Raw genomic sequence first — 19,847 nt, 5'->3', positions numbered from 1 at the left:
GTTGTATTCACTTGAGAAAATTCACCTTGCTGTTTACTTGGATTTGTGCGCTTCCAGTGCGCTCTCCCCTAGGATCTTCACGGTCCTGTGAAGAACGCAGGGCAAGCATCTCATTCCCATTCTTCAAACAAGAAGCTGACAGCTATTTTGATTTGGCCAAAGCAGCAGGGGATGGGGTGAGGAAGCTCCTCCGCCCGGTGTTCCTTTGGAAAGAACAACCACCTCTCCTGGAGAGCGCAGCGCGAACAGTACCTGGCTCCAGGTAAAAGCTCAGCAAAAGGTTCTGAGTCCTTCCTGAATATACAGCCCTTCCCCCAGCGCTCACGCAGACTCGGGGCCCTGAGGGGTACTCGCAGGGCCACACACTCAAAGGGCCAGCCCCACACGTGGGCACCCCCGGGGGAGACCCGCGCACTGGCGCCCCCGCGGCCTCCGCGGGGGAATGGCGCCCAGCCCCGGGCCAATGAGAGTAGCGGAATTTCTTTCATTCAGTGCGGGGCCGAGCTCCTGCCCGGAAAGGGGCGGGGCGTCGCGCCGGGGGCGGGGCCGCCGCGCGCCGGGGAGAGGGCGGTGCCCGCCCCACGGCCGGACCAATCGGCGCCGCGCCCTGGGGGGGAGGGGGGGACCAGGCCTTTTTTCCCTCCGCGCGGGACCAATCCCGACTTTACAAGCTTGAACTTTTGCCACCCTCGGACGAGCGAGAGCGCCCGAGGAGGTACCCCGCCGCGCCGGCTCCAGGGGCAGGAGCGGCCTTAACCCTTCCCGCGCCGGGCTGCCCGCGGCTACCGTCGCGCCCCCCAGGCAGCCCGGGGCCGGGTGGGGCGGGACCCTGCCCCCAACCCACCCCCTTTCCTTGGGGAAACGTCGCGGGGGAAAGCACGACCCCTACCCACATGTCTCTCGGTGATGCAGAGAATCAATTGGGGAAAGAGGAGGAGGAAGCGCCCGGCCTCGAGGGGGCCCGGGACGGCTGGCGGTCCGCCTAGCTCCGAGGGAGGGCTGTGGCGACCGTGAAGAGCCGGAGAGGAGACACTCCCCGCCTCTACCCCACGCGCAACTCCCTACCTCGGGCAAGCCTGGAGCCCCCTTGCGCCAAGCGTCCCACGTCCCCCCTTTGGCCCAGCAGAGAGACCCCTGACTGCGGCAGGGGGTGCGGAGACCTTGTGCCATCACGGAAGATCCCGCTACCCCAACAAATCAGCTTCCCCCTGCCCCCAAGGGACTCAAGCCGGGAAGGCACACACGCACACCCATTTTTATTAGCCTTCCCTGGGATGGGGGTTTGGACCAACTCTAAAGAGCAATGTGCGTTTGCAAGTTTGTGCACAAGTCAGGGAGAGGCAAAGCGCCCCGTTTGCATCCAAGTCTCTGGGTCCACAGAGTCCTCGCGTGGCTCGCCCGTGATTTGTGTAACTTGCGTGTGTGTGTGTGCGCTCGCGGGCGTGTGCGTGTGCTCGCTTGTATCCGTGCCCGCGGCGCAACGCGGGCCAGAACGCCGGCCGAGGGCGCTGTCAGGCTTGGGGCGGGGGTGCCTGGGCGAGCGTGGGGCGGGAGCCCGGGCTAGGCCCGCCCCGGGAGCCGGCCCCTTGGAGCCTCGGGCCCTGCAATGGGACGTGTTCTCCTTTAAGAGTTAAGAAACTTGAAACCTTGTTTGCGCAACAATCAGCGCCGCGGAGCCGCCAAAGTGTCTAGACTGGCATATGATGGGAGGCAGCCAATGACTCCGCGGCGCTCCTCCGGGGGCCCTCAGTGTGCGTTTGAGGAGAACAAAAAAGAGAGAGAGCCGAGCGGGGGAGCGAGCGAGGGAGCCGAGCCGAGAGAAAGAGCCGCCGGGCGCTGCCTCGCCAGACCTCGCAGGGACCGCGGGGCCACCGGGAGGCACTTTTTGTGGAGGGGGGAGGGGGACGACCTCTGCAGCCGCGGCGCCCCGGGCGTCCGAGCGCAGCGTGGGGCGGGCTGCGACCTCTGCCTCGGTGGATTGCATTTTTAATTAAGGATTCCCAACAGCTCTTTGGGATTTTTACAGTTTCCACTCATGTGTTGACACCCGCGTTCAGGAGAAACTTGCTCCAAGTGCATCTAGCGCCTGGGACCTGAGACGGAGTTGGCTTTTCGTGCATGCAATTCCAGGATTTTGGTTTTGTTTGGGGTTTCCTTTTCTTTCTTTCCTTTTTTTTTTTTTTCCCTTTCTTTTTGCAGGGAGTAAGAAGGAAGCTGAGGGTATCAACAAGCCTGCCTTTCGGATCCTGCAGGAAAAGCCCATGTAGTTAAGCGCTTGGGTTTTAAAGGCAGGGCTGCCCCGACACATCTGGGGGGTTCGGCGCGAGCGCTTTGTGCTCATGGACCAGCCGCGCAACTTTTGAAGGCTCGCCGGCCCATGCGGGGTCTTTCTGGTGGGGCGCCGCCTGCAATCCCCCTCCAGCGCTGGGGCTGGAGTTGCTGAGTAGCCCGGCCGCCGGGGTCCATGTAGCCGCTGGCCCCGCGCGGACTGTGGCTCGGCGCGCGCGCGTTCCCCGCCGTCCCGGCCCGGCGAGCTCCCTCATGTTGCAGCCCTGCGGCGCCCCTTCGACGACAGGCTGTGCGCGATCTGCACGGCGCCCGGCGGCGGAGCTTCATGTGGGGCTGCGGCCCGCGCAGCCGGCGCCTCGCTGAGGGAACGGACCCCCGGTAACCGGAGACCGCCTCCCTCCCACCCCCGGCGCCAAAGGATATCGTATGTTCAGGTCCAAACGCTCGGGGCTGGTGCGGCGACTTTGGCGAAGTCGTGTGGTCCCCGACCGGGAGGAAGGCGAAGGCGGCGGCGGCGGCGGCGGCGGCGGCGACGACGAGGATGGGAGCTTGGGCAGCCGAGCTGAGCCGGCCCCACGGGCACGAGAAGGCGGAGGCTGCGGCCGCTCCGAAGTCCGCCCGGTAGCCCCGCGGCGGCCCCGGGACGCGGTGGGACAGCGAGGCGCCCAGGGCGCGGGGAGGCGCCGGCGCGCAGGGGGCCCCCCGAGGCCCATGTCGGAGCCGGGGGCCGGCGCTGGGGGCTCCCCGCTGGACGTGACGGAGCCGGGAGGCCCGGGCTGGCTGCCCGAAAGTGACTGCGAGACGGTGACTTGCTGTCTCTTCTCGGAGCGGGACGCGGCGGGCGCGCCGCGGGACGCCGGCGACCCCCTGGCCGGGGCGGCCCTGGAGGCGGCGGGCGGCGGGCGGAGTCGCGAAGCCCGCTCGCGGCTGCTGCTGTTGGAGCAGGAACTCAAGACGGTCACGTACTCGCTGCTGAAGCGGCTCAAGGAGCGCTCGCTGGACACGCTGCTGGAGGCGGTGGAGTCCCGCGGCGGCGTGCCGGGCGGCTGCGTGCTGGTGCCGCGCGCCGATCTCCGCCTGGGCGGCCAGCCCGCGCCGCCGCAGCTGCTGCTCGGCCGCCTCTTCCGCTGGCCCGACCTGCAGCACGCCGTGGAGCTGAAGCCCCTGTGCGGCTGCCACAGCTTCGCCGCCGCCGCCGACGGTCCCACCGTGTGCTGCAACCCCTACCACTTCAGCCGGCTCTGCGGGCCAGGTGAGCGCGCGCGCCGGCGGGGGCTGGGGGTTCCCCTCCCCGCCCCTTTCCGAGGCCTTTCGGTCCGCGACAGCGCGGGCGGGCGGAGCTGCGGCTGCACCCGCGGGTGCCCCTGGAGCGTGGGAGTCCCCGGTGGAGGCGCCTCACCCTGGCAGGACATCCCGGGAAGTGGGTATCAGGGCACACGTGTCAAATGGCACCTTCTTCGGAAGACTATGGCAAACTTGAGAAAGGGTATGCATTGGAGTTTTCTCTAGCGTCAGGGACCTAACGTAGGCTGCAGCTTCATAGCCAGTGCAAGAGGAGGGCAGGCCTAGGGGAAGCCGAACACCAGGGGCTGTCCAGCCTCCTCTCCCCCTATTTTACCCCCAGTCTGTGCCCAGGCCTGTAGCATTTGTGTACACACGCTTCTCCGTATACTATACTTGCCTATATCAAGGTAGATACAAGTTGTGAAATGGGGCGTAGACAGTTCATGTCTAGAGTCAAAAGTGTTCATAAATTGTCACACTGGTTCCTTTGTATAGTTTGGAGCAAAGCTCTCTCCAAGTGGAGACCACCTTCTTGCCCTGATTGCTCCCAGCATCCCTTGGGTGTCAAATATCAGGGCCCCCACCATCCTCATCATTGTCAGTTCTGTGTCCAGTTTTTCTAGAGTTGAGGGTCCTGGGAGAGGTGTCCAGAGGTGGAGGAGGCGAGGAAGCCAGATATTTTATTTACCTCTGAGAACTGCCTCCCTTCTTTGTTCTCTTCCTGGGATTTCCCGCATACCCCCCAACCCCAGCCCTGCTTACCTGAGGAGGCCCTGGGTTCTGGAGCAGAGGTGGGACAGGTAGAGACTTCTGGCAGGCCAGAAGCTTGCAGTCCCCTGCTCTGATCTCTGCACTGCAGGGCTCACACATTTCAGCCCATAGCGTCTTAGGGGTGTATGCATCTTAGGTGGCATTGGGGGCCCTGTGGGGGTGGGACTGCCGGAAGATTAAAGGCTGGTGGGCCTGGGAGGGCTCTGAGCTCCTCCAGTCTCTGTCCCTTCTGGAGAGGCAGCGTCCAGCCTGGGGGCACATAGAGGGTCAGATCACGGATCTCCGGACTCCCAGTGTGGAAGTGGACGGTGGGCCCAGGATTTGTCCCAGATGTCTTGTTCACATGTCTGGTAGTGGCTGGAGGGGAAAGGCAGGTGGCTTGGTGGTTCCTGAAGAGAGAGCATTGATGGGGTGGAGGTGGGGAGAAGCAGCATTGATCTGGCTGCCCTGGTCCCCACATGGTGACTCCAGGCCTGATTCAAGGGCTTTTGGCAGAACCTGACCTGTGGCCCATGGTAGGCTTTCTGTGCCCCGTGTTCCTCTTCCAGACAGCTTCTCCTGGAAGTGGCTTCCACCTCTCTGCCACTCTGTCTCCTCCCTAACTCTGGGGAGGGGGGCCCTGTTCGTGGTTGCCCTGTCCCCAGTCGTTTTTGTTGCGTGGGCGATAATTGGTGGGGCCCACCGTGTGCTTTTAGCAGCCCTGGCAGCTACTTTCTCTCTTACCAGGTCCGTCTGCCCAGAAATGTTCGTTGAGCACTTACTCTGTGCCAGGCATGGTGCTGGATGCTGTAGCAGGGAGAGTGGAAATAGGAGGAGGATCCATGCCCTTAAGAAACACAATCTTCCCCGGGGGAGATGGGGCAGAGATGGGGGAAGAAGGGCCAGGTCATTGGGTCTGAACTGTTGGAGGGCTGTGGGCTGTGTAGGTCACAGGATCCCCTTCAGGAGCTCCGTAGTTCTACCCGAGAGAGCCTTGGAGGATCGGTTGGGGAGGTGCGCATAGAGGAGGAGGAGGAGGAGAGGGTGAGCTGAGAGTTCAGGTGCCAGGCAGGCTCAGGTGTGTGAGCCAGAAGGGATGCACACCCTCCCTCCCCAGATTAGAAGTCCATTTAGGTGGTGGTTTGAGTCTGGCAGACTCGGGTGGGTACAGGTTGAGGGGCAAGGTGCGGAGGAGCAGTTCTTTCCCACGGCTCTGGGCCCAGGGTCTCTAGTAAGCTTGATCTTGGATGAGTAACCACTCTCCCCTCACAGTCTCCCTACTGGTTAGTGGATGGCTCTAGGAACATTCTCCACATCTAATTCTAGACTGAGCATTGGTACTTGACTTCCTTCCTCCTCCCAAAAGGAGGCACTGTTGCAGGGGCTGTGTGTCTGTTCCCTGCCTCTTTGCCAGCGCTCTCCCTACCGCCCTCCCCATTCAGGCCACCCTGGGGGCAGTTGGGAGGACTGATGGTCTGGAAAGAGTTTTCAGTAGGCGCCAGGTTGACCTTCTTGCTTCATCCCCTGCCTGACGGCTTGGGCCGCTGGGACTGAGAACCGGGGAGCCCTCTGCTGCCCACCCCACCCCTGCTGCCTGGCCGCCAGCCTGGCTCCTAGAGCTGGGCGGGTGCATAGCTGGAGCTCAGCCGTGCGCATCCTGATAAGGAGACTGCTCCTTCCAGGGCTCTGGGGGAAAAGGGCTGGGGCAGTGGCGCGGGCAGGCAGGCAGACAGATGGACAGACACACTCAAGGAGAGCAGGCACATAACTGGAGGGTGTACCGGAATACCCAGCAGGCCAACTGACGGGCAGCCACCAGTCACCCCAGTGCCCACCTCACCCCCACAGGGAGCCCAGGTGGCCAGGAGGCCCCTTTCTGGGCAGTGCTGACCCCTGCTGCTCAGAGCAAACCCTGCTCCCGTCCATCAGCTTGCTTGGGGACATTGGGGCCAGTTTTCCCGTTTGGGCCTCTTTTTCCACGTGTAAAGTGAGGCGGTAGACTGAATCCCTGGGATCTGATGGGCAGATTCCAGGTGACCCAGGCCTGCCTCCCCTGCCCTGCCCTCTCCCCCATGCTTGTCTCAGAAAGTGGGGGGGGGGGGTCCTCCCTCTGTGCCCGGCTCTGTCCCGCACCTCCACCCCAATGGGAGTCAGGCCCCAGCTCCCCTTCCCCCTGGTGTGTCTTTCTGTCCCGGGAAAAGCCAGTTCGCTGAGCTTGGTGCCTATGTGGACGGAAATGTGGAGAAATACTTTAATCACAGTTCCAACCTGTGTTTATACAGCTCCTTTCTCCTGAAAGTATCCATTAACTTTGGAATAAATCTCCTGCTCTTTGCTCCACCACTTTTTTTTTCTGTAATTATATTCAGTAAATTACTATTATCCAAATTGCGCCAGGGAAAGAGACAGAGCGAGAGCGAACTTCTAAACGACTGGAGGAGGCCGCCTAGGAAAACACAGGGTTCCCAGGCCAGGACTATAGGAATTAGAATGGGCTAAAAAGTTTTCCTTTTATTTGGCCTGGCATTATCCCTTTGAAATGAGATCAATTTCAAGTTGGGCTTCCAAGCCCCTGCCCCGCCCCTCTGGCGGCCCCTCGGCCTGCCCGGCCTGCTCCTCAGAGCTCCTCCTTGGAGGTGAGGAAGGGGTGATAATGTGCAGTTTGCCTCTTGCTGGCGCCAGCCGGCTGTGCTGTTTATCTGGCTGCCGGGGAATCGGGGCAATTAGGTTCAGCCGGCCTTAAAGCGCCAGGAGCTCCTTTTCTGAGGCTCCCATACGGGGCTAGAGGTTGAGCCTTCAGGTTCTGGGGGTGGAGGAGAAGGGTGCTTGGGAGGCCCCCTCCCCCACTCACAGCCACCCCTGGGAGGGTGGCGACTGGGAGGCCCAGGGGGGCACGTGGATCCTTTCCTAAGGGAGATGCTGGGCTGCGGAGATGGGGGTGGAAGGCATTGTCCCAAACCGAAATGTTACCAGGCACTGGGAGAGGCTGGGAACTCTTCTGGCTTTAGAATTAGGATCTAGATCTCAAAAGGCTAAGTACCCCCTGGGGGCTCACCAGAGGCCTGTCTGGGCTGAGCTGAGCTGAGCACTAACCTTCTGGTAACACTCGGCCCCTGGCTGACTGCTCTTACTTCTGAAGGAAGTTGGAGGAGATTCCTGAAGTTGATGCCTGAGGCTGGAGTGTCTGATGTCTCTCTCTCTCATGTCCATTTCTTTGAGAGGGGCCCGCAGGGTTCTAGGAGCTCTCCCCTTCGAGTTTAGAGCATCTAAGTTATTACTGAGAAATCGATACGACTTCTGTAAGTGCTAAGCTCCTAAGAGGGGACTGGAGAGAGGACAGAGGCAGCCTACACTTACTCTAATGAACTTCTGTCTCCCACCTGAGCTAATGACCTGGGGCTCCCCTGGCCCAGATCCGTGGGGCCTGGAAGTGTGGGAGTGAAGTGGGGGTGCCAGTTCAAGGTCGCCCAGGACTGTCCATACCAGCATTATGATTACTCCTAATAGTCAAAAAATGGAAAAAGTCCAAACGTCCATTAGCTGAGGAACGGCTAATGAGATGTCGTATATCTAGACAGCGGAATACCATTCAGCCATAAAAAAGTTCCGTAGACGCTGCGGTACCGGCGAGCCTTGACAGCACCAGGCCGAGGCAAAGAAGGGCCACGTACGATGGGAACCTGTTTGTGTGAAATGTCCAGCTTATGCAGATCCATAGGGACCGAAAGTAGATCTGTGGTTGCCTAGGGTTTGGGGGTTGAGGGAATAGGACTGACTGCTAACGGGACAGGAAACTGTCCAGTAATTACATGGTGGTGTTGGTCTCAACTCTCAATATACTAAAAACCACTGAATTATACACTTTAAAAGAGTGAACCTTAGGGTATGTGAATGAGAATTCAGTTATTTGAAAACAGGTAACTCGGTATTGGTCCCCACCTGGCCTCCCGCTTTGTTTCACAGAAGTAAAACTACATCTCCTGCCTTCCTATGTGGCCTTGGACGGGTCCTTTACCTGGCTGGACCTCAGGTGCCCCAACCAGTTAAAAGGAGTAGTTGAGCCGGGTGAGCTTGTGACATTATAAATCCTTGTGTCTTGGGGTGGAGTCCATAGGCCTTCATACTTTTTAACTTGCCCAGGATGGAATTTGCATTCAGTTTCCAGCCTCTAAAGTTGTTCAACAGTTCCTTGCGAACAATTTTGCTGGAGCAAATGGGGGCTGGTCAAGTCCCTTCTAAAAGCTTTGCAGTTCCTCACGAGCTGGCGTGAGGGACATTTCAAATTTATAGATTTGCTTTCTGCTTCATTCACATTAGGACACACCCAGGCCGGGAATGGCCGTGGGTGGTGGGAGTCTCCGGGGTCTCTTTCAAGAAGGGACTTCGATAGCCCTTCTTCCCCTCCACATTTTGGTTCCCAGATAAACAGCTCCTGGGGGAAATGCTGGGGTTGATGACAGTGGCTTGACTCCAGTCACCACTTCCCATTGCTGCCAAGTTTCACTTTTGGGGGACAGATCTGGGAGGGCAGTTGTCCAGAGCACCCCACCATGTGTGGCCTGAGCCTCAGCCAATCAGCTTTTTGCAAAAGGAACCCTAACACAGGAATTACAGGCCTTCCGGTAAGTGAGTGGGGAGTGGACAGGGCATGAGGCTGGGGGTCAGGAGACCTGGCTTCTGGCTGTGGCTCCGGCTGTACAACCAGTTTGCTGTGTGGCCCTGGGGGAGTCACCTCCCCCTGCCAGGCCTCAGTGGTCACGGTGCGGTGGGAGCGCCCGCCCCAGTTCTCTTTCCCTGGGAGCGGTAGCCCTACTAGCATTTTGCCTCTTGTCCTGAGAGGCTGGTCCTCACTCAAGTCTGGTCTCTAGCCCCTCCAAGGCCTCGAGGACCAGTGGGCCAAGCGGCTCCTACTGAAGGCGAAGAGTTCCCTTCCTGGGGTCTTGCTGGGGGTCTCCTTTGGGTCACCCCTTTGAACTTCTAGGTCCTCGCTCTCCACACCTTTGTCCGCAGAAGCCCCCACCTCTCCATTATCCTGGTCACCATTGTCTTTGTCCACACACGTTGACTGAGCACTTCCTGTGCATGTGGTGGACTGGGGTGAAGGGGTGTAATACAGGGTGCCTCTCATTGCGTGTGTCCTTGGGATGTAGAGCAGAGTCAGGCCTGGGCCCAGATTCCAGTCCCACCATGATTGGCTGGGGGACACTGGGCAAGTCAGTCTTCTCATCTGTAAAATGGGAATAATAATGGCCATCTTGTTTATTTTTGAGAAAGGACGAAATAAGAATAGGTGCCCAGAAGCGTGACGAACCACGCTGTACCTAGGTTCCAAAAGAATACGATGATTTGCAATAAATGGAGTTGAAAGTGCCCGGCATGGAGAAAGACACAGGGTAGGCATTCAGCAAATGTTTGCTTCTCTCCCAGTGCCTATTCCATGATTCACTTTTCCTTCTCCCAAACTCCTGTCCACAAAAGATTCCCTGTTTCTAGACCTCAGAGCCTTGACTTTGTTGAAGTAATTTCAGGCTGGAAAAGCTGGGTGGGGGAGAAGGGAAGCTGCATTGGCTGTACAGAGCAAAACAAAAGCTCCTACAGCTAGTTGTGCCTTATTATAATCGTGAAAAACACTTATTACCCCTGTGTCATTACTGATACCTGCCTAATAATAGTTATTAGCGCTTTACTACCACTGAGAGTTTGTTTTAGTTTGCGATTTGATGGTGTTTAGTTTCATTTAGGGAAAATGAAGGGTCATTTCATTCATGCAAATTGTTACTTAGTTTAGCAAATTGTTACTTCCCCTAAAGCAAGAGGCTAAGGAATTCTTCTGAAGGCAAAATATATGTTTTTAAGGAGGAGTATTTTAGGCAAATGAAAGGAAACCAAAAGAAAAACACCGTAGACAATAAGGAATCACAGAGGGTCTGAGCTGGGAGGTCATGGAGAGCTTGGGGTCTGCCCCTTCTCTACAAAGGGGGAGACTGAGGCTGAGAGCTAGCGGGAAGTGACCGGCTTAAGGTCTCCCATCTCGGAAGCTGGGTTGCCTTCCTGGGTTCTAGCCTGTCTTGCCCTCCTTCCTGCCCCTGAAGAATGTCAGTTGTAATGCAGCTTAGTTGGAAAGGAGCTTCTGTACCTCTCACACTCAGTTCTGATTAGAGTTGCCAAATTTAGCCAATAAAAGGACAGAATGCCTAGTTGAATTTGAATTTCCGATAAACACAGCACATAATTTTTTAGTATACGTAGTTGCCAAATAGTGCGAGGGATATACGTATACTAAAAATTATGCCACGCATATCCAAACTTCAAATTTAACAGAGCAGCCTGCGTTTTATCAGGCAGCCCTAGCTCTGCCTTTCCTTGCTCCCATGTTTCATTTGTTACAAGGACAACAGTTAGTGTTTGTACAGGTACTTTTCCAGAGTACCGAGAGCTGTTTTACATATATTCTCTCCGTTTGCCCTCCTGGCGAACCTGGCAGGTCTTTATGATTATTGTCCCTGTTTAGAGCTGAGGAGACAGGCTCAGAGAGGGGAAGTAACTTGCCTGAGGTCACACAGCCAAAGGGGGCAGATGAGGGCTTGAGTCTGGGTCTGTACCCTGAGCCCGCAGCCTTACCTGTTGGGTAAGAGAGGTGGTGGGAGAAGAGAGTTTCCTGGGGGCTGGGCTTATTATTTGAGGACACCAATAATCAAAAGCAGGTCGAACCCCCAGGTGTGACCTCCCCTGCCCCAGCCGTGACGTGTTGTGTCTCCTGTCTTCCAGAATCACCACCACCCCCCTATTCTCGGCTGTCTCCTCGCGACGAGTACAAGCCACTGGGTAAGTGTCCTCCTTCCCACCCAGCTCCCTTTCAGTCCGGGGCCCAGCCTCAGTGCTGAAGGCCTGGAGGGGAGGGGTGGGGAAAGCAGGCCTGACTGCCTTTGCAATGGGGCGAAGTTTTACAAACACACCTACAGCTGGGCCAAAGCAGACCCAGGCTCTGCAGCGAGCTATTTACATCTCGAAATTCCTCCGCTCATCATTAACCTCTCTGTGACCTTTAAACATGGGCCTGTGGGAGATGAATGGGTTTTGGCTTAAGCACCTCATTGGAGATGGGGTGGTGTTTCTCCCTCTTCCTCTCTCCCTCCCCCAGCCCTCGGTTGCTCTCCTTTTAGCCTGCGGTAATTAGCACTATGACAGAGCATGAAGTCTCTGTGGAGAGGAGCCGTGTGGTCCCCCCCCCCATGCCAAGCCAACACGTTCACCTGGGCAGAAACAACAGCTGGACCGTGGAGACAGCCTGTGTATCGGCGTAGAAAGCCCCTGGCATGGTCCGTCCCCTCGGTGCGCTCAGTGGACGTAGTCACTGTTTCAGGCAGGTCCCATTCGGAGGCAGAACGTGTTTTCTGGAAAACCTTGGGGCTAGACGAGCAGCTCATATTCTGGAGTAGAGGCTTGTGGTTTTGAGCTTGTTTTCTGGCCCTGCTGTACCTTCCAGTGGAGGGTCCCAGGGGTGGGGCCAGTTAGTTTGGCTTTACTAGTACGAGGAGAGCAACTTTGTGACCCAGGCAGTTCCCGTGGGATTCAGGCTCTCGAAGTCAGCTGGCACGGCAGTGATGCTTAATACATTCCACCAAGTGACCACAAGAAGTGGGTTTGGTTTTGTTTTTTGGTAAAGGCCTCTTCCCAGTAGCCTGTGTCAGCATCATCTGGGAGGTCACTTCTAAGTGTCACAGACTCTCAGGCATCCAGGCCAGTTTTCTTTCCAGGCCCCCCTGTGGCGTCAGAAGTGCCCACCGGGTCCGCTCAGGAGTTTGACCTCTTCAGTCGAGGGGGACAGAGGCTGTCCCATGATGGCGTGTGAGTCAGTGGCTTAATGATGGCAACTTCCTCATTGTTTCTCCCCACGTCTGGTCATCCCGTGGATGGAGGAGCTTTATTTAGCTCTCCGGGGAACCCCAGAGGTCATCTGGTGGGACCCCCTCACTTCACAGATGAGGAATCTGGCTGAGGGATGGAGAGGGCCCCCTAGCTAATGAGCAGCAGGGCTGAGGCAGAAACCCACGAGCATCCCCCCTATTCAGCTCAGCCATTCCCCATCCCTCCCTCACGGGCTTGTCTCAGCATTTCCCAAGTCAACATAATTGCACTAGTCGCTTAGGAGATCCCTAGTTCCATTAGAGGGGAAAAAAAAATCCAAGTGTTCTTAGTAAATGTAGCCCCTCCGTTTGAATGTCAAGGATCATTGCCCTGAGGAATCGCGGGTCAGCCTGTGCTAAAGCAGCAAAAACCAAGACCGCGCCTGGCCCTGCAGAGTGACCATTTGGAAGTCAACAGGTGTCTCGGTTATTTTACAAATGGGACGACTGAGGCCTAGAAAGAGGAAGTGACACTCGCTGGTGGTCACACAGCTCAGGAGTCTGCAAACTGCAGCCCACCAGCTGTTTTCGTACAGCTTGTGAACTGAGGACGGTTTGTACTGTTGTAGATGGTTAAAAAAAATCAAAAGAACAGTATTTCCTAACGTGTGAAGACGATATGAAATTCAAAGTCTAGCACCCATACAGAAAGTCCTGCTGGAGCATGGCCGCGTGCCCCCGTTCCCACTTCGTCTGTGCCGCTTCTGCACTGCAGTGACTCAGTTGAGTCGCTGTAACAGAGATCGTGTGGCTCACGAGGCTGAAAGCTTTATTTACAGTGGGGCCCTTTGCAGAAAAAGTTGGTGAGCCCTGATTTTTATGACTGATGGCAGAGGTGGGATGCAAGCCTGGGGCCCCAGCTTCCAGACAGGGTCCCTCCGTGGGACTTGAGCAGTGATCGAGGTCGGGAGTGTTCTTTTTCTCCACCAGCCACTGCCTTGCTTCCGATGTCAGGGGTCACTAGAAGCAGTAAATGGGAGGCTTTGGAAGAATGCATGATAGGGCCTCATGAGCCGTGAAAAATGGAAACCGTTCCCCCTCCTGGGACCCTCACTTACAAAGCTGTCCACTGGGGCTCTCTAGCGGCTCCCGTGGAAATAAGGTTCAGCCTGCAATGTTGCTACTTCAGACAAGACTCGGGGCACTGAACACTTCGGGACCATTAGATGTGAAAAGCAAAACTCTCTTAAGAAGTTCCCACTTGGGCATTGTGGGTATTATTTTTATTTTAAAGAGATTTTCCATCTGTCCTTATTTCCCTCCTAACACATTTTACCAGCAGATAACTTTTTCGTGCCCTGATAAATAGTCCGAGCTATTTTTTGTATTATTTTCTTTTTCTTGCATTGTTGCTTTTTCATAAACAAAAAGTCAGTTCACTTCTAAGCCTCTGTGATCGATCACATGAGACCAAAAAAACCAAAATAAAACCCAGAACACCCAGTCAGCATCTGGCAAGTGGGAAACAACAAAACAAAACAAAAACCCCAAATTGGTTAATGTTTCATCTTCCCGTTCCCCAAACCTTGTGGTAAAAGGGGAAAAAAAAAATCCTGCAGGACCGAATGGAATTCTAACTAGCCAGGGCCTTGGCTAACGGTTTCTGTCCCAGGAATCCCCAGCTCGGAGTGGCTGTCCTGAGCCAGGTGGGACCAGCTGAGCCAGACCTGGGTTGAGCTGGGTAAGAAGGTGACGAGCTGTCAGCCTCACAGGACATGCCTTATGACTCCTTCACACGGACAACACCTCGTGGCTGGGAGCAGAGGAAAAATTTTGCGAGTCCGCCTGCCCAAAAAGGCATCGGCTTGTCTGGGTAGCAGCTCAGCGTTCAAAAGAAAACGTGCAAAAGATTTTCCTTTCCCCATCTCACTGCACTGCAGACAGGGGAAAACAAATAATGCACGTCATATGAAGCACTTAAAATTACTTTAAAAAAAATGAACGTCTTAAAAAAAACCAGTCCAGGCGTTGAAAGTTGTTCTGTGAGCAGGTTTGGATGTTAAGGAGTGGAGGAGGGAAGAGGGAAAAAAAGTTAATCTGGGAGCAAATGCTTGAGCCCTTAATTAGAGGGGTGCAAGTGGGACAGAGTGAGGGTGGCTGGTAACTTGTTAAAACAGAGCTTCCCCAGCTCCAGCAGGAGGAAGGAAAGGAAGGAAGGAAGGAAGGAAGCAAGAAGGAACAACTTGAAGAATTTTAATGGTGGTAATTAAGCACAGCAACTATGAATTGTTTAGGGGCTTAATTTAACCTTACCCACGGAGGCTCCAAGTTGCTACTTGCTCAGTCCCCTGAACTTGGGTTATTTCTGTGGTCAGAGTAGTTGAGACTTTTTCAGGTGCCAAGGCTGCAGGAGTCAGCATTTTCCAGAGGAGTTCCAGGGCTGGCTGGCCTGGTCTCGTGTGATCATGGGACGAGGTTACAGAGTGGCATCAGAAAGCTGGGAGGGACACGGTGCCCTTTGTAAGCCCTTGTGTGCGCATACACATGCACACGGGCACACGGGTGCACGCGTGCGCGCACACACACACACACACACACACACACACACACACACACACAGATGCGCGAGAGAGAAGAGAGGCATGCTCCACAGCCAACTAAGTTGTCTTTCTCTTTGCTCCGTAGATCTATCTGATTCCACATTGTCTTACACTGAAACGGAGGCCACCAACTCCCTCATCACCGCCCCGGGTGAATTCTCAGGTTGGCATTTCTGTCCTTGTACGGTGTTGAACGTCACAGAAGGGGACAGGTGGGAGGGAGGGAGGGCTCGATGGAGGCCTTTTTGATCCCTTCCCTCCTTTTCTTTGCCACTTTCCTCCTTCCTCTTAGATAGGAAGACTCACTGTCTCTGTCGCCGGCGTCCTTGGGGTTAAGAACAATCGGAATGAATGAGATCTAAAGATGGTCACTTTGAAAGTGCCTGTTGGCCACATGCTCACCAGTTGTCTCCACCTTGTCTCTCGTGGAACTGGTGAAAGCGCAGCACAGCCCTCCGCCCCTCAGTGTATCAGGGGAGCCTCTTCTCCCAGCTGCCGAGAGGCCACAAAACGCATGTGTTTGTATACATTTATCTTTGTGGCTTTCTCCTCCTGTCCGCACTCTGGGAAGAGACGGACGTGGAGGGACAGAAGACGGGAAATAGAGTGGGTAGAATGAGCTTGGGGGAGGGTCTGGCAAGCGAGGAGTTTGCCAAATGCTGGTGGTTTCCATGTCTCTCGCTGAGCAGTGAATGCTGGGCTAGGAAGCAGAGAGAACCCCAGTTTGGAGTCCCCCAACCCCCTGCAATGAAGAGTTGGCCACAGGGATCCTCCCATTCCCGGGAATACCTAAGCCAAGCTTTCCTTAAGAAGTGAGAGGTTGTTGGGGACCTGGGGGTATCTGGAGCCAGGAGGGACTCTGGTGCCGAGGTCCATGGGACCGTTTGGGAGCATGGCGGATGGGTGTGCTAGGAAAACAGCTGGGGCTTGCGGCCTGCGTCTGTGCTGCGTGGCGGGACAGCCACAGGCTGGAGCTGCTTCCCAAGTGGGCATGGCTGGCTCTCTGGGTGAGGGCCTCTGTGTACATCTGAGCTGTCCTTCCCCTGCCCCATGCCCATGGCGTAATGGCAACAGCAGTGACCATAACTGTTTATGGAGTGCTTCCTTTTGGCCATGTCCTCTGCTCGGGCCCTGTATGTGCATCCTCTCAGAACAGTAGTAAAGTACTCGCCCCGGGTTACATAGTAGCAGAGCCGTTCCCCACCATGCTGCTGTGCTCCTGACTGCTGTCCCATCCCCCTTTTCTGCAAGGGCGGAATGTACCTCCAGTGCCTCCATTCCCCTATGTGAAATTCTGGCTGTCATTCTTGCCGTCCCCTCCCCATGACTCTAAGGGGGACACGATGCTGGCTGCGTGTGGCTGCCTGGCCATTACCCAGGTCCAAGCCCTTCCCCGTTCTTTCTGTATTCCATCACAACCATGGGAGGTCACACTAGTACACCTGTTTCAAAGATAGGAAAATGAGAAGCTGGAGCAGGAAGTGACTTGCCCAGGCTCCCATAGTGTGGGGCTCATGACACAGCTGGTACTCGCATCCTGGTCTTCTGGGTCCCCCTTGCCTTCTGGTCTCTGGTGGCCCCTCTGATTGGGGTTTTCTTCTGTACCTTTCGGCCCCTACTTGGTTACAATGTCTTTCCCTGAAAGACCTTACCAGATGAACACAGGAAGTTAATATTTTAATCCATTCTTTTTCTTCTGCGCCTGTGTGGATGGAAGCCACATAGGATTTTGAAGCAAGAGACTGAACGGTATTTCTGAATGCATTATTCTGCGCCCCTGCCGACCCTCGGAATGTACTTAATGTAGGTGCATTGCATTGGCATGGGTCGTCTAGATGGATGGGTAACTTTTCGACATTCTCTGCTCTCCCCTGCCCCTTAATGGTGGAAACTCCCATTTGCAGAGATGCTCGAGAATTCCACCCTCTGGGTCTATTTGCAGTTATGGTCTCTTTGGATCTGTGTCCTCCCAGAGCTGGCTGGGTGTGTGGCTCAGGCAGAAAGGAGCAGACCCCAGAGGACAAACAAGAACCGGGAGAGAGCGCCCTCTAGAGGGACACGTCCAGAGACCCCGGGGCTGTTAGGTTTGGCTGCCTTTGGGGCCCTGGGCCTGGCCCGGTGTCTCGGATTACCACCCAGTCATCCCAGAGCGGTGTGTGGTACTGGCCAGTGAACAGAGCCCTGCTGCTGTTTACTGTGGATGAGGCCCACATGGTTCGCATGAGAAAATTTGGCGCCCAGTGGCTTGGAATTCTGAGGGGCTAAAGGAGCTGAGGAGGAAGTTTGGGGTGTCCGGTGTGGGGGTGGGGGATCAAACGGGGTCTGCTGGGCTTTGGTCTGAGTTTGAGGTTGTCTCAAGAGGTGAGTGGAACGTTCCCTATGTGGTCACACCTTCCGGGGATGTCATGCGTCTCCTCCCATTCTGGGGGCTCGCTGGTCAACTTTTCCAGCTTCCTTGTGCTGTGGGACTCAGAGGGCCACTGGGCTGGCACTGCCCTCGCCTCCTGGGAGCTCCTAGGTTTGGGGCTGTGGTAGCTGTCACCCTGGAGGACAGGCTCAGGGATGGAGGCTCTGCAGGGTGAGGAGAAGGCCTAGAGGGGTGACAGTCTCCATGGGTGAAGGCAGCAGTCACCTGGGCTAGGCTGGAATGCGGGGCTTGCCTAAGGGCAGGGCGGAAGGTGAGGTCAGAAAGCTGCCAGGCAGAATGTGTCGGGCCAGGCCAGGGTGTTTGATGTTCAAGGACAGATAATAAGGCCGCTGCTCACAACAGTTGACACTTATGACACTCACTACTTAGCGCTTTGCTAAGAGCTGGTCATTCTCCATCTCATTGACTCCTTACTGCAACCCAGTGAGACAGATGTGATTCCCCCTGTTTTATAGGTGGGGAAACTGAGGCTTACTGCTGGGCCAGCTGCCCAAATTCCTGAATTGTAAGTGGCAGGCTCCAGCTGGGAGCCCAAGCGAGCTGTGTGACTGCCCAGCCTTCGTGCCCTGAGGGTCCTGCCTGGCATTCCACAGCTAGGGTTCCCATCCCCTTCCCGGAGACACACCCTGGTGGGGGATAGGGGCAAGGGAGCATGATCAAAAGAGCCCGGGGACAGCCTGGCCCTGCATAAGAACCGGGGATGGGGTGCAAGGGTGGGCACAGGTCTAGAGCTCTGTGCTCATCCTTGTCAACCATCGGGCAAGGTGGTACAGACCGCCCGGAGACCACACCGGCCAGCTGCCCCAGCGCCTTCTGTCTCCCTGAGTCCCGAGGGGCTGCCGTTCCTGAGAGCCTGGCCCCTCTCTTGAGCGGAACATCTGCAGCCCCGGGACGGAGCCCACTCTTGTTTGCCTTGCACTGTCTATTTTTATCCAGTTCCAAGGTCTCTACTTCACTTTCCTGTCCTGTTGTTGAGGCCACTTTAGGGGGATGGTGGGCATTTTGAGGTGCAGTCGTCGCTGGGGCAGGCAAGGACACGTGGGTGGCAGGGTAGGGGGGTGGCAGGACAGGAGAGGGTCTCACTGTAGCTCTCTGCTGAATGGTTGACGGGACACTCCTCTGATCTGGTGAACAGCTCCTAGGTGCATGATCCCTGCTAAACAGAAGACAGGCTCAGAGGGGACAGATGACTCCACTAAGATTGCTCGGTGAGGGGCAGAACATAGAGCTTCCACTAGAGCCAAAGACTCTGACGCCCGGAGTCCTGGAAGCCTAGAAGTCCCTTTCGGGGTGCCTTCAGAAGCTTGACAATCTGGAATCCTGGCCTAGCTCAGGGCCTGGGGTGCTGCCCTTGACTATCTAAAGCCCCCTCAGGCTATCTCCACCCCCTCCATGGCAATACCTCTCCCTTTCTCCTGTTCCTTAGATTTCAGTCTAGTTTGGGGAGGACAACAAGGTTAGCTAGTTAAATTCATACTAAGGTGTGAGTGGCTGGCTGACAACCCTTCCTGCTGCTGTGAAGGTAGAATATGCCATAATTTAGGGAATTAGGGGACGAAGGGCCATGTAGGCACGGCTGCTCTGAGGAGGGTTGAGGGAAGAGGACAGGGTTCTCTTGGCCCTCAGCTGCTCTAGGCTAGAAGAATAGAATGCACACGACAGGAGGAGCATTATGGCCTGGGTGAGAAGGAGCAGCCAGATCAGGCCCCGTGCTGGGTGCTGAGTGAGCGTCCGGCCGCTTAATGAGAGCCTGAAGCGCTGTGTTGCTTTAGAAGCCGGGCCTGCTTCACTCCCATGCCGTGGGGTCGGGGGGTGGGGGGGGGGTGCAGCCCTGGGCCCGCTTCTTCAGGAACCAGTGACTCCCCATGGTATCCTATTCTCGTGCCTATTGGATAACTGTTCGAGCACTTTATTAAGCACCCACTGTGTGCAGGGTATGGCGTAAGCTGCCAGTAAGGGACTGAGCTGTCCCTTTGGCTGACCTTGGAGGTGTGTCCTGGTATCTCATTCGTCAGAGCATGCTGTTCCCTTAGAGCTGTGCCAGTGAGGGTGAGCCCCTCATTTTTAGAGGGAAAGGTGCAGCGAAGGAAGGGAGCTGATAGGATCACGTGGGGGGTCGGGAGCTCAGCTGCATGTGGATGTCTGTCCTCTCCCAACCAGACCGTACGCTTCTCGAGGGCACAGTCCATTCTCTAGGATTCTTGCATTCTGTACATGGACAGAGTTTGGGAACAGAGGCTCAGAGAGGTTAGGAGAGGAGGTGAGGGCCACACAGCAGGCATAAGCAAGTAGAGCCAGGTCACAACCTTGGTGGGTTCACATGCCCAAACACCTGCCTCGTTTCATCTCCGTGGTCTCTGAAGAGGTACCCTTTGGGGTTGCTGCTGTTTGGTGTTCATCGTCCGTGCCTACGGAAGCTGGGAGAGGAGCGTTGGTGCACAGTACTGTTTCCAGCCGCTCCCTCCATCTAGGGCCCAAGATGCTCTCCTCAGGCACTCCCGTCTAACAAACCCTAGAGCTCTTTGTTCTCCATGGTGCTTCGTTCAGTTTAGTCAGTGTGTGCTGGGTTTCTTTAGCGAAATCGGCTGAAGAGCATGGGCTGTGCACCTCGAGGCCCTGTGTTCAAGTCCCAGCCGTGCCCTTTCCTAG

The 19,847-nt window shown here is 56.2% G+C and overlaps 1 protein-coding gene across 2 annotated transcripts in view; it reads left to right on the top strand.

Moving 5' to 3' along the window:
* Positions 1 to 701: 701 nt before the first annotated feature.
* SMAD6 (SMAD family member 6) overlaps positions 702 to 19,847 on the top strand; it is a 74,547-nt gene continuing 55,401 nt past the window's right edge. The window contains exons 1-3 of one of the 2 annotated variants that reach the window (XM_045810604.2): positions 712 to 3,541; positions 11,092 to 11,148; positions 14,856 to 14,933. In XM_045810604.2, coding sequence (XP_045666560.2) covers positions 2,716 to 3,541; positions 11,092 to 11,148; positions 14,856 to 14,933 — 961 coding nt within the window. In that variant the 5' untranslated portion in view covers positions 712 to 2,715. Of the gene's footprint in view, positions 3,542 to 11,091; positions 11,149 to 14,855; positions 14,934 to 19,847 lie in introns of both variants that reach the window. The other variant, XM_045810605.2, reaches the window with a different exon arrangement.

This window comes from Ursus americanus, chromosome 28 (genome assembly GCF_024610735.1).
Source record: "Ursus americanus isolate L20-20 chromosome 28, mUrsAme1.1.p, whole genome shotgun sequence".
In the NCBI taxonomy this organism is placed as follows: domain Eukaryota; kingdom Metazoa; phylum Chordata; class Mammalia; order Carnivora; family Ursidae; genus Ursus; species Ursus americanus.
This window is presented reverse-complemented; position numbering and strand designations above follow the sequence as displayed.